The sequence below is a fragment of the Ursus maritimus genome, unplaced genomic scaffold (assembly GCF_017311325.1).
Source record: "Ursus maritimus isolate PB19 unplaced genomic scaffold, ASM1731132v1 scaffold_27, whole genome shotgun sequence".
Taxonomy (NCBI): Eukaryota; Metazoa; Chordata; class Mammalia; order Carnivora; family Ursidae; genus Ursus; species Ursus maritimus.
In genome coordinates this window covers 134470-146733 of record NW_024425230.1, presented here as the reverse complement: position 1 = coordinate 146733, position 12264 = coordinate 134470, and the positions used below count along the sequence as shown (strand labels likewise).

The 12264-nt window shown below is 44.7% G+C and overlaps 1 protein-coding gene across 2 annotated transcripts in view; it reads right to left on the bottom strand.

Annotated features, from left to right (window-relative positions):
• CYFIP1 (cytoplasmic FMR1 interacting protein 1) overlaps positions 1-12264 on the bottom strand; it is a 129360-nt gene that overhangs the window by 35139 nt on the left and 81957 nt on the right. For both annotated transcript variants that reach the window (XM_040642643.1, XM_040642642.1), the window contains 6 exons: positions 11508-11604; positions 9819-9895; positions 9603-9711; positions 8813-8932; positions 6325-6524; positions 427-514 (listed from right to left, as the gene is read on the bottom strand). In XM_040642643.1, coding sequence (XP_040498577.1) covers positions 427-514; positions 6325-6524; positions 8813-8932; positions 9603-9711; positions 9819-9895; positions 11508-11604 — 691 coding nt within the window. The remainder of the gene's footprint in view (positions 1-426; positions 515-6324; positions 6525-8812; positions 8933-9602; positions 9712-9818; positions 9896-11507; positions 11605-12264) is intronic.

The window sequence follows — 12264 nt, the reverse complement described above, 5'->3', positions numbered from 1 at the left end:
TGTGGCTTTTGCCTGCTTGCCTGTGGTTTCTGGATGTCCACTCTCTTCTGCACGTCCCTTCCCACCTCACCCCTCCTTTTGCGGCATCACGGACAAGATATCCTGGCCCCTCTGTCATAGATGAGCCTCTCAGCCTATTCCACACACTCTCCTTGTTTGATATTTTTAAACCTTTAACTCTGCTGACAATCTCAATTATTCCAGGGCCAGGAGTGAGGCCAGGCCTACCCTGACACCCAACACATGGCCAGAGGGCTGTCCCACACTACATTCCTTTTTAGGAAGGTGCTAATGGAAGAAAACACTAACATTTCACACACGGCATGATACGTTTAAATCACTGCAACTCACCTGATTTAAACTAAACTCAAAGATATGCTTCATTGTGAACTTAAAAAATCGTAACACAAACACAAAAGAACCTACCTTTGATCCATGCAAATACTGGGGTTGTGCATTAGGCTGTTTATCTCTTTGAAATTCTTGAGAAAATGGTAATACTGTCCGAACAAATCTAAACAAAAAGGATAAAAAGAAAAAAGAAAACAAATTTAACAGTTCTTTAGAATGCAGAACTTTTCAATTACGCATCAGTTAAACATCTTCCTCCCAGTTGACTGATCGAATCATCACATAGGAAAATTCTAAGAAATTAAATACCCGAGCTATAAATACTCCCAAGTATAATACACGTATCCAGAGTTCATCAACAGAGTGAGAAGACCTGGGTCCTTCTACCATGTAAGCAGTCTCCAAACTCCAGGAGACAGTCTGGTTTACTGGCACCAGGACCATTTCATGCCTAATTCAGTCCTTTGACAAGTGGTAACGACCAAGCACTCAGGCATTGGTGGGCCTCTGGCCACGGCGGTGACCTCAGCCACAGGAGTGGGAAGGCAGACACAGGCAGTCATGTCCAGTTACTCAAATCACTAGTTACAAACTAATGGGAAGAATGAACAACCTAAGTGCTTATAACCACACTCACAGAGCCACTAGACTGTGGCTTGATACTGGATTAGGAGACACTGAAAATCAAATGCTTGGATTTTAAAGCAAACATGTCAAACGTGGCTAATACTCTCAAATTAGAAGAGTTCATTTAAACATATGAAACTTTTTTTAAAAGAAAATTTATTCATTTGACAGAGACACAGAGAACACAAGCAGGGAGGAGGGGCAGAAGGAGAGGGAGAAGCATGCTCCCCACTGAGCAGGGAGCCCAATATGGGGCTTGATCCCAGAACCCCAGGATCATGACCTGAGCGGAAGGCAGATGCTTCACCGACTGAGCCACCCAGGCACCCCTAAAATATAAAACTTTTAAAAAGAAGCATCATTAAGAAAAATATATGGATTTGCTAATTATTAAATTCAAAGAATCTGACTGACACATATTGCACTTTAATAAATAAAAAGAGATGCAATTGGCAAAATACCACCAGTGCTTGAAATGCACATGCACATCCGAGGGGAGGCCCATGGCCTGCAGCATGAAGTGTCTGGTTTTGTTGTTATCTTTTAAAGTGCTGAGTTATTTTGGGCAGGCTGTTAAACTGCTCTGAAGTCAGCTGGAACCATTCATAATTAGGGTGGCACAGTAGTCAGCACCCACGCAGGCCCTCTAGCAATTCTATCAAATGTGTGGGTATTCAGTGAGGTTTCCTCATTCTTGCTGGCAGGGCCTCAAATGGCTCCTAGTCTGTGTCAGCTCTGGGAATTATTTGGCTAACAGCTTCCAAAACGCTGTTCTTGGACTATCCTTGTGGAGTTCCACCCAATGCACACACAGTTTAATATTCTAAAGGGCCCCTAAGCTGGTGTCAGGAGCTATTTCACTATGTAGCTCTCTTCTCTCCCATACTGCAAATCTGCCCTGCAAATTCAAGCCGTCTCAGCTTCCTCCGTTTCAAATCTGTCTCCTCCACCAAACAAGACTTCCAAGCTGTACTTGGCATACCCCTCTCCGCACTGGGCCTCGTACTGAGGCCCAGAAAGTGCTTCCAGGCAGAAAGCAGGGAAGTCAAAGGGCTCACCTCCTTTGTTTCCTTTCCCTCAGGGAAACGCAACATCCGAAAACAGTGGTTTCATAAATTTTGTCTGATTTTTCACTTGTTTAAGGCAAAAGAGTAAATCCAAACCCTGTTACTCCATTATCCCAAACAACTGTTAAACACCATACACACACACACACACACACACACACACGCACACACATTCTCAAGGTAAAGACAAAAACATTGGAAACAAATATTGAATTCCAGCTAGTAGGCCTGTGTTTCATGGTAGGAAGAATTAGTAATTTTGGAACTATTTTCTGCATTTTCTAGAACTGACCAAGTGAGTAAATATGCCAGGAATAATGAAACAGGATTCTTAGTGTAGAAGGGAGTTACAAACATGGAAAGGGAGGGAGAAAACAAGAATGAGAGCCCCAGTGCTGAACTGGGAGTGAAGATACCAGTGTGAACTCATGGATATAATATGGAGACAGCTACAGAGAAGCCATGCATACACATGCTTTATGGGTTTGTATCCCCAGAAAGATAATTTGAAGTCTTAATTACCAGCACCTCAGAATGTGATCTTACTCAGAAACAGGGCCACTGCAGATGTCATTAGTTAAGATGAGGTCATACTGAAGTACAGCAGGCCTTTAACGAGTCAATATGACTCATGTCCTTCTAAGGGGAGAGACACACTCAGGGAAAACACCACAGGTCTAAAGAGGCAGAGACTGGAACAATCCAGCTGCACACTAAGGAAGGCCAAGAATTGCTGGCCACCACCTGAAGCTGCGAAGAGGCAAGAGAAGATTGTACCCAGAGTCTCAGAAGAAGCAGCACAGTCCTGCTGACACCCTGATTTTGGATATCTAGCCCCCAGAACTGTGAGAATATTTCTGTTGTTTGAAGCCCCACGGTTTGTGATAATTTGTCAGAGGAACCTAACACTGTACACGGTCAGGTACGTCCTAGCCTTCCTAACTCGGAACATCAGAAGGCTCTAGAAACAATGATATCCCAGTAACGAGGAGCGCACCTAACACCCAGACTTATTTTTTAAATATTAAGCCTAGTTCTAAAATATTCTCCATTAAAAGGAATCCTGTGGAAATGACATGTTGCAAGGATAGAGCCCGAGGAGCCCAAGATGAATCTGGAACTTCGTGAGGTGCAGGAAGTGCTTCAAAGTGATAAGAACAGCCAACAGGACATAGAAATCAGGTAGACGGGGCTCCCACTGGCCAATACGGGGCCAACTTGAGCCATAAAACCCAAATTATGATAGTAACAGATTTTAATGCTGAGTTAGAATCCCCAGTCCTTACTTATAATAAACAAATAAGTAAATGTTAACACATACAGCAGAAGGCCAACTAATGCATATACATGGAATGATGAAGGTTGAGAATCGTCATTGTTCAGTCACCATACTGGTAACTGATGATAACATGCCAGCAGAGAAACCTGGGAACAAGGGGCAGAAGTTTACATCACCAGGAATGGGACAAAGTAGTGCCCTTTGCTTCATGGTACATTGCACTGAGGACACACTGCTTCCTCCGTGGCCTTCCTCCCTCTTAGGCTTAACTCTGATCCCAGCTGTTGGCCTATTTCCAGAGCTATAGCTTTTTCATACAATTATTAGCTGTAATAGGTTAAATTTGAGTCACAGGTCACCCTAAACTACTTTCCAGAGCCACCAGGCAAAATCCCTAATCAAAAATAAGCAGCAAAGTCAGTAGATATGCAAAGCAACAAGTGAAGTTCTGGTTTCCCTCAAGCAGCCCTTAGAAGACCCTCAAGAACGCAGTTAAAACTCTGAGTGGCACAGTTCTGTCTTCCCAGGGTCCAGGTCAGGTCTCCAGGAGCCCTGGTGGTCAGAGCAGCCGCCGGCAATACGCATGGGTCCCATTCACAGCCTCCGTGGGCTCTGTGCTCACTCTGCAAACAGGGATGTTTGCAGCACCTCATAGGCCAATGGGAGAAGTATGCCACAACAGACAAAGGCACCAGTGCTGTCCCTTCTGCCTGCCGTCATTTGCATTCAACACTGTTGTGTGTTCTCAGGAAATGGGGGCTAGGGTACCACTTGGCAGCTCTGCTCAGTTATACACTGGATGCGTCAATGTTCCTCATATAGACAGGTCCAGCAGGGTCCTCTAATGGACACATGCCTTTGGTAGGTCACTGGGTTTCACGGCACCAACCTCCTGACCTGAGCCCTGCCAACTTTGTCTCTGACAATGAGACTCCTCAGACGTTCTCTGTCATCAGCCCCAAATAGGGCACCCGCATGGGCCCACCTTGGCCAGCACGGACTCGGAATCTGATCCATTGCTCTAACTCCACACTCCTCACCCACCGTTTGTTCGGATGTCTGAAGTCTTTCAGAAAACACAGCAATTCAACACAAGAGTTTATGGCAAATGCTGTCATTTTATCATCATGTAATGCTGCCCTCCTCTAGCTCACGTCACTTCTGAGGGGTTGGCCCACCGAACCGTCACCAAGGAGACCAGGGCAGGTGGGCGCTGTCTGGACTCCACAGTCCCTCTACACACAAGTGCAGCAAGCATAAAGGAGGCTCAGGGGACACCTTTATTCCTTTAGCGAGATTTCTGGGAAATCCCTTAAAGGGTGACAAAATGCTAGACAATTTTAAAAATTACAATCTAAAATAGTACCAAAAAAAAAAAAAAAATCACAACCCCCTGTGTTGCCCGAATCTGACCTCACTGTAACACCTTTTTTCAGCCCACTGATAGTGGGGTTCTGTTGTATGTCACCTTCGGAGACACCAGACAAGGCCAACCAAACGGACCAACCAAAACTACTCTTTGATCCCATAAACATCAGCCATGACTTAAACAGATTTTCAGAGGCAGAAAAGCATATTTATACCCTAACACAGAATGACCCTTCTGGTCATATATCACATGGAATAAGAATATGTATGTAATAGTGCTCCTAATAACACCCATTTTGGCAAAATAAAAAAATACGTACGTACATCTGACTGTATGGCAAAAACTGCAGAAGACACACACACATTTTGTTAATGAGGGAAATCTCTAGGGACTTAATTATTTCCCCCTCATATTTGTATATATGATTTCTAGTTTTCCTATAATTATGATGGACTATTTATGTAAAAAAATATTTTTTTCATTTAATTCAGACTCTCTAACAACTTGAAAGATACCTATTTCAGGAAACTGGGCATCTTAAAAGAAGTTAAACAGGGATGAGTACTCTGTAAAGTCTGGTTCTGGTGGACTGTGCCCAGCCAGGCCCAGAAGCCCCTTCACTGGAGGAGGTTGGCTCTGGAAGCCATGGCCACGTCTCCACCATTGCTGGGGACGGGCGTCAGCCACCTGGGGCCAGTATGATGGCATAGCCCCATGCATCTGGGAACAGGCCTGCCTCCCCACAAGGAAATCTAACCTTGGGGTCCTGGATAGATAATGGCAATGGCAGGCCTGATGAGACTACAGGAGGGCCTCCCTCTGTCCTCAGTTCAGAGCTCAGCAACCCCATGAGACACAAAACTCTGGGCCTGAAAGTCAGTAACAATTCAGCCAATACATGATGGGATGCTCAGATCCAGCAGCAGAGCCAAAGACAATGATTTTTAAAAAGTGGTCATAACACACACAAGCACACACACACACATACACACACATGTCCCTGGCATGCGCTCACAGGGAGCAGGAGCTTAGCTAAGGGCACATGAACAAACCTAAGACAGGCGGCTGCCCAGCACACAGAGTCCAAGGCAGGGCTGTCCCAGGATTTGGGCCCTATCATGAGGGTGAACCACATGGAACTGCTGCTGTCAACCATGCCACTCACCTAAGTGGCCACTCTGTGCTGTTCAACATAGTAGCAAAGGGTAGGTGGGTGAGAGGGTGGCTAACTGATTGATATTTACACACCCCAACATCCCAGGATAGATGAAAAGTAGAGTCACTGACTATATCCCAACATCAGGCAGACTTACAGCCGTGTGGGTGGTACAGACCCTGTAGCTGCTGTCCACATGCACCATGAAATCAAGCCCTGAGCTACAAGCCAAGTGCCCCAGACAGGAACCCCAGCCTGCTGTGCAGTCTCCACATGCAAAGCTATAAGACATGCCCAGGGGCTGGCCTGGGGATATGCCAGAGGAGACTGGGAGGGCCTGAATACCTGGACATGAGAAATGACAGGGAACAGGGGAGGGGACAGCAACCTACTGGACAATGTGGAGGCCCCGAGATAATCCCGTTTAGGAACCCTTTGGTAAGGGCCAGAACTATCTATGAGGTAGCATGCTGACCGGTTGGTGGAGCCATTGTAGCAGTAGTTGGGCAGGAAGTCATAGTTGAGTTCCCAGAAGACGTGGAGGGTGATTCTCCCGTAGGGCGCTGACACATTGTGGTTGGCCTCCCGGAACATGGCATCAAAGCTGTCCAGTGTCAGGTACCTGCTTAGCAGCTTGTGGGTCATGCGGTTGATTTCCAAAAGACCATCCAACTCCTATAGGATCACAAAGACAGGGGTGTGAGGACAGAAATGGGCCCAGCACAGTGGCCTTGATTCCCCACATGGGCACTGCCACAGTTGGGAGCAGGGCAGAATGGGCAGAGGACAGCAGGACACACAGAGGTGAGGCTGGTGAGCTAGGCCAAGAATACGCAGTGGGGGTCTAGTAGGCCATAGGTGCTTGCTTCTTACACCTAAATTCATTATGCCCTCTCCACTGCCTTTGAAACACCCCTCCTTACTGTGGTCACTCCCACAGGGTCATCATTCTTTCTCCACTGAGGTCACCTCCACATTGCTCTCCCCACTGACCTCCAACCATTCACAGGGCACGTACGACTGGGATGTGTCCACCCCCGCCCTTGCTGGAGCACTGTGTCCTCAGGCATCGGCCTGAGTCAGCCTAACGTGCCTGGAATTATTCAAAAGCACAGCTATGTAGCAGAGTCAGCAAGCACATTCACAGATGGCCTTCCAAGATTTCAGAGTTTTTGCTCATAAACATGCCTAGGTCCATGCTATCCACTGCAGCAGCCACTGGCCACATCCAGCAATGAGAATTTGGCTGGTCCAAACTGAGGTGCACTGTGCATGTGAGTTACACACCAGATTTAAAAAATCAAGTATGAAGACAAAGAGTGCAAGCTCTCCATGTCAATAATATTTAATTCTGTGGAAGACTATGAGGAACACTGCTCATCCTACGTGGAGATGCTCCGACCTGAGTGTTCATGCCCACCGCTCACAAGGCCTCTCTTGTTCTACCCAGAGCTGCATCTCTAGGAATGGACAATCTTCCTTGAGGTCCTACACCTTCACTACCATTTGTCTGCAGACTTTCTTCTTGGAAGATATCTTTGGCTTGGCACAAAATCCTTAATTTGTACTTCCTTTCCTTGGCTTCTGGCATGAATTGCTATGGGCAAAGCTCTGAGGACAAATTTTCTTTCTCTGATCACTCTGCTCAGATATCCAGAGGATATTTTCTTTTCCTTCAAAGTCTTTTACTGCAATATTCCTTGGTGTTGGCCACTTTGGGCCAGTCTTCCCAGGCACATACCACAGGCTTTTAATATATATTATATAGCATGTCTTAATGTTTAAATATATAAATTTTTTTCAATTAAATTTAGGTGGTTAACATGCAGTGCAATATTGGCTTCTGGAGTAGAATTCAGTGATTCATCACCTACATACAACACCCAGTGCTCTTCCTAACAAGTGCCCTCTTTCATACCCAGCACCTATCTAGCCCATCCCCCACCCACCTCCATTCTCCCTCAGTTTGTTCTCTACCATTGAGTCTCTTATGGCTTGTTTCCCTCTTTCCTTTTTTTCTTTTCCCCCTTCCCATATGTTCATCTCTTTTCTGCCTTAAATTCCACATATGAGTGAGATCATATGGCATTTGTCTTTGACTGACTTATTTCATGTAGCATAATATACTCCAGCTCCGTCCACATCACTGCAAATGACAAGATTTCAGATTTTTTTATGGCTCAGTAATATTCTATTGTGTATACAGACCACATCTTCTTTATCCATTCGGCAGTCAGTGGACATTTGGGCTCTCTCTCCATAGTTTGGCTATTGTTGATAATAGCATGTCTTAAATTTTATCAATGTTTTCTTGAAATACAACTTTTAATATTTGTTCCATCCTGTTGCTTTGGTTTTTCTCTATAATATGTATATTACCTATATGTATGTTAGATCTTCACTGCCTATCTTCTGTATCATTTTCTTTCAAATACTTTTTCCGTGTTCATTTCATTTTGATTTTTAAAATTTACCTTCTTTTATTCTCTTGCCATAGTTAAGTGTAACTTATTCAAGGTTAAGATTACTTGTTCTTTGAAGTCAATTTAGAATTGTGACTACTAGGGGCGCCTGGGTGGCACAGCGGTTAAGCGTCTGCCTTCGGCTCAGGGCGTGATCCCCGCGTTATGGGATCGAGCCCCACATCAGGCTCCTCCCTGTGAGCCTGCTTCTTCCTCTCCCACTCCCCCTGCTTGTGTTCCCTCTCTCACTGGCTGTCTCTATCTCTGTCGAATAAATAAATAAAATCTTTAAAAAAAAAAAAAAGAATTGTGACTACTAAGAGCAGACACTAAAAAAACGATAGGATATGCCATGCTTGATCAGTGCGTACCTTTTGATTCCTATGCAAAAACTGAACCTACTATTGGTTCAATTTACCAGTAAGGACAAAAAATTAGCTTCAATCCTTGTAACCAGATTTCCACAAATCTCCTGAACCTGACAAAAGGGACAGCACTTACAACTATTGATGTCAGGTCTTCACTTTCAAATCGTCCAATAGCCAGTTCCAGAGACTTATACATGGCTGCTGAGACACGCTGAGTAATCAGGCGATTAAGGTCTATGGATCTGCCTAGGAGCTGGAAGACGGAGAAAGGAAAAAAGAATGAACAATAAAAAACAAACAAGGGCACGTGGGTGGCTCAGTTGGTTAAATGTCTGCCTTTGGCTCAGGTCATGATCCTGGGGTCCTGGGATCAAGCCCCATGTTGGGCTCCCTGCTCCGCGGGGAGTCTACTTCTCTGCACCTCCCCTGGCTCATGCTCCCTTTCTCTCTCTCTCAAATAAATTAATAAAATCTAAAAAAAAAAAATATATAGAGATAGCGACAGCATGAGTGGGGAGGAGTGGGAGAAGCAGAACTGTTTGTAAAAAAACAAAAAATAAGCACTGTATTTTTTACTCTTTGTGCTAGCCAAGAAAAAGCTCCTCTCTAACACTCAGCTGACAAGTGTTTCTCATTTTCATTCTTTTAAAAAGTTGTAACTTTCGGGCTCTTGGAGAAGAGCCAGGCCCTCTGGGGCCATGCCTTCCCCTGGGAGCCAGAGCAGAGCAGGTGCAGAGCGCTGCAAGTCTTCCCTTGGCTTTCAGGGTAACCAAAAGAAACTGTCTTTAAAATCTTAACACTTTATAAGGATGTGGCCACAGTCACAGAACATACTGACATCTAAACCCAGTGAGCTCTAAGCGAACGTCACCATTCCAATGCCAGCTCCCTGCCTCACCATGCCCCAGAGAGGTCTGACTCACCTGCACGTGCCTCTGTTTAAGCAGTGTCTCATAGCGGTTAGACGGCGGGAGATGGATCGTTGCCCCCTGATTCTTGCATTCTGATCGTAAACGTTTATCAAGAAGCAAACTAAGATGGAAGAAGAGAACACATTTCTCATATTCTGTGAATTTTAAAGGAGACATCAGATCAAGTTACCCAAGACTTCATGTCCAAATCATAAACCATGTACTCACCTCCCTGCCATAACCTTATAATATGCAAATATCTGGTCTGCCAGCTTATAAACAAATTGGTCAAAGCACAGATTCACCTGAAGAAAAAGAAAGCATGTATTAGATTTTTATTTCCTAAAGATCAAATAAGACAATTAAAAAAAATTTTTGATCCAGCAAATTCCATTTCTAGGTATTTAACCAAAAAAATTGAAAATACTAACTTGGAAAGATAAATGCACCCCCTTGTTCACTGCAGCATTATTTACAATAGCCAAGACATCGAAGCAACCTAAGTGTCCACTGACATATGAACATATACAGAATTGTGATACACACACACACACACACACACACACACACACACACTCTCACAGTGGAATATTATTCAGTCATAAAAAAGGAAATCCTACCATTTGCAACTACATGGATGGACCCTGAAGGCATTATGCTCACTGAAATAAGTCAGACAAAGACAAATACTGTACAATCACACTTATATGTGGCATCTTAAAACAACAAAAATGAATGCATAGAGAACAGACTGGTGGCTCCAGAGGCAGGGGTAGGGATGGGGAAAATGGGTGAAAGTGGTCAAAAGGTACAAACTTCCAGTTATAAAATGAATAAGTTCTGGGAATATAAAGTTAAAAGAAAATATTTTGTTAACTAACAAAGGCTCTCTTATTAGAAAAGAGAAATAACCTGTCTAAAAACAACGGATTAAATATATCATGGTGTGGCCAGGAGTGACCACTACACAGCCACTGAAAATTATATCAGAACCTCTATTACTCATGGAGAAAAATGTTCCCTGTCTCTTAAAGGCAAAGGAATATGAAAAAGTCTCTCTTCATCATGTGTTCCCAGCAGTTAATGTGTACTGCATCTGGGTTCTGCTCCTGCCACCGGGCTGTGTATCCCAGGAGCTGCATGTAGCCTCCCCTGGAACCTGGCCGGCTGCTCTGGGCACTGAGGTCGGGGAGGAGACACAGGATGGCTCCAGCCTTGTGACTCCACCCCCAAAACTGTATCTTACTTGCAAATGGGGTTAGCCTCCCCCCCAGAACTCTGATAAGGACATCGTGTGCTCAAAGGCTAGCCACCCCCAGGACCTGAAGGTCTCTGCCATATGCCTACCCTACACAGCCCTGGAGCCTATGACATCTGCCTGCAGAAGCACTTTCTAGTGTCTTTGTGAGGAGGCGGAGAAGGACATCTAGATGCACAATGCAATTTGTTGAGGTTAAGTGATCTTGAATATTAAGCTACAAAGTAAGATTTATCTCCTTAGCTGCATGTAACACAGATTTAATTAATTCTACTTGTAGGAATCTGTCCTCAAAAAATAATCGAACGCAGCTAAAAAATTAGGTGCAAGGAAGTTCATCAAAGCATTACTTACAATATGCAAAAATAAAAAGCTAAAATGAAATAAAATAGGGGTTGGTTTAAACTGTGTTCGTAACAGAAGACAGGTGAGGATACAGAGGCGCTTACAACATGCAGTCAAGTCTTCTGTTGCAAGACCCCAATCATCACATGTGTAGATGCAGAAAGAAAGTAGAGATAGAAGGGTTCACTCCAAAATGTTTATTTCTAAAGTTCGTTCTATTGTTTAAGTCTCCACATATTATAAAGAAAATTTGCTTCCTCTGATACTCAAAGAAGAAGGAAATCAAAGTTTGTTAGAGGTGCCTGGGCCCTCACCTCTGCCTCAATTTCGTCGTAGAGAAACTGTTTGTTGAACCTGGTGAGGGCATAGTGTGCGCTGTCATTGTACAGGTCCAGGGAGTAGAGGACATACCTGCAGAAGGGGCGAATGGTCAGCCCAGCCTTCCATACAGGGCTTCTCGGCTCTCACATCCCACACTCCAGGTATAATTTAACATTATTGACCTCTCACATGAGGAAAAACAATCTCTTACTTCAGACATCAAATGGGGTTCCTGCCGAGGGAACCTAATGGACCAAGCCAGACGATCCCACAGATGGGACACACTTACTTAGGCCATGCCCAGGGCCCCTGGCGGGTCCACAAGGGCCTCCTGTAATGGCATCTTCTCACTTATTTATGTTTCAAAGTTCTTCACCACAGAATATAGTATTTCTTATAACCACAAAAACAAGTTATTTTCTTTTTTCTAAGAATGAACTGTCGGACTTAATAAGAAAACATATGAAGATCCTGGGTCCCACAGCTGACCATGACCATGTCCAGCATGGCCAAAAGCCCCTCTCTCCTTGTCCCCTATCGGGACAAAAGGCAGCAGCCAGCAGTAAGGTCCCTCTGATGGGGCAAGGCCGCTTCCACCTCATGGCAGGAAGGCTGTGTGAGCGGTGGGGCCAAGCTCAACTCCAAAGACACAACACAGAGGCATGCCAAGGCCTCGGCATGAGATCTCCATGCTCCTCATCCCCTCTCTGCTGCTGCAGAACACATGACACGGCCACTCCAGGGAAAGTG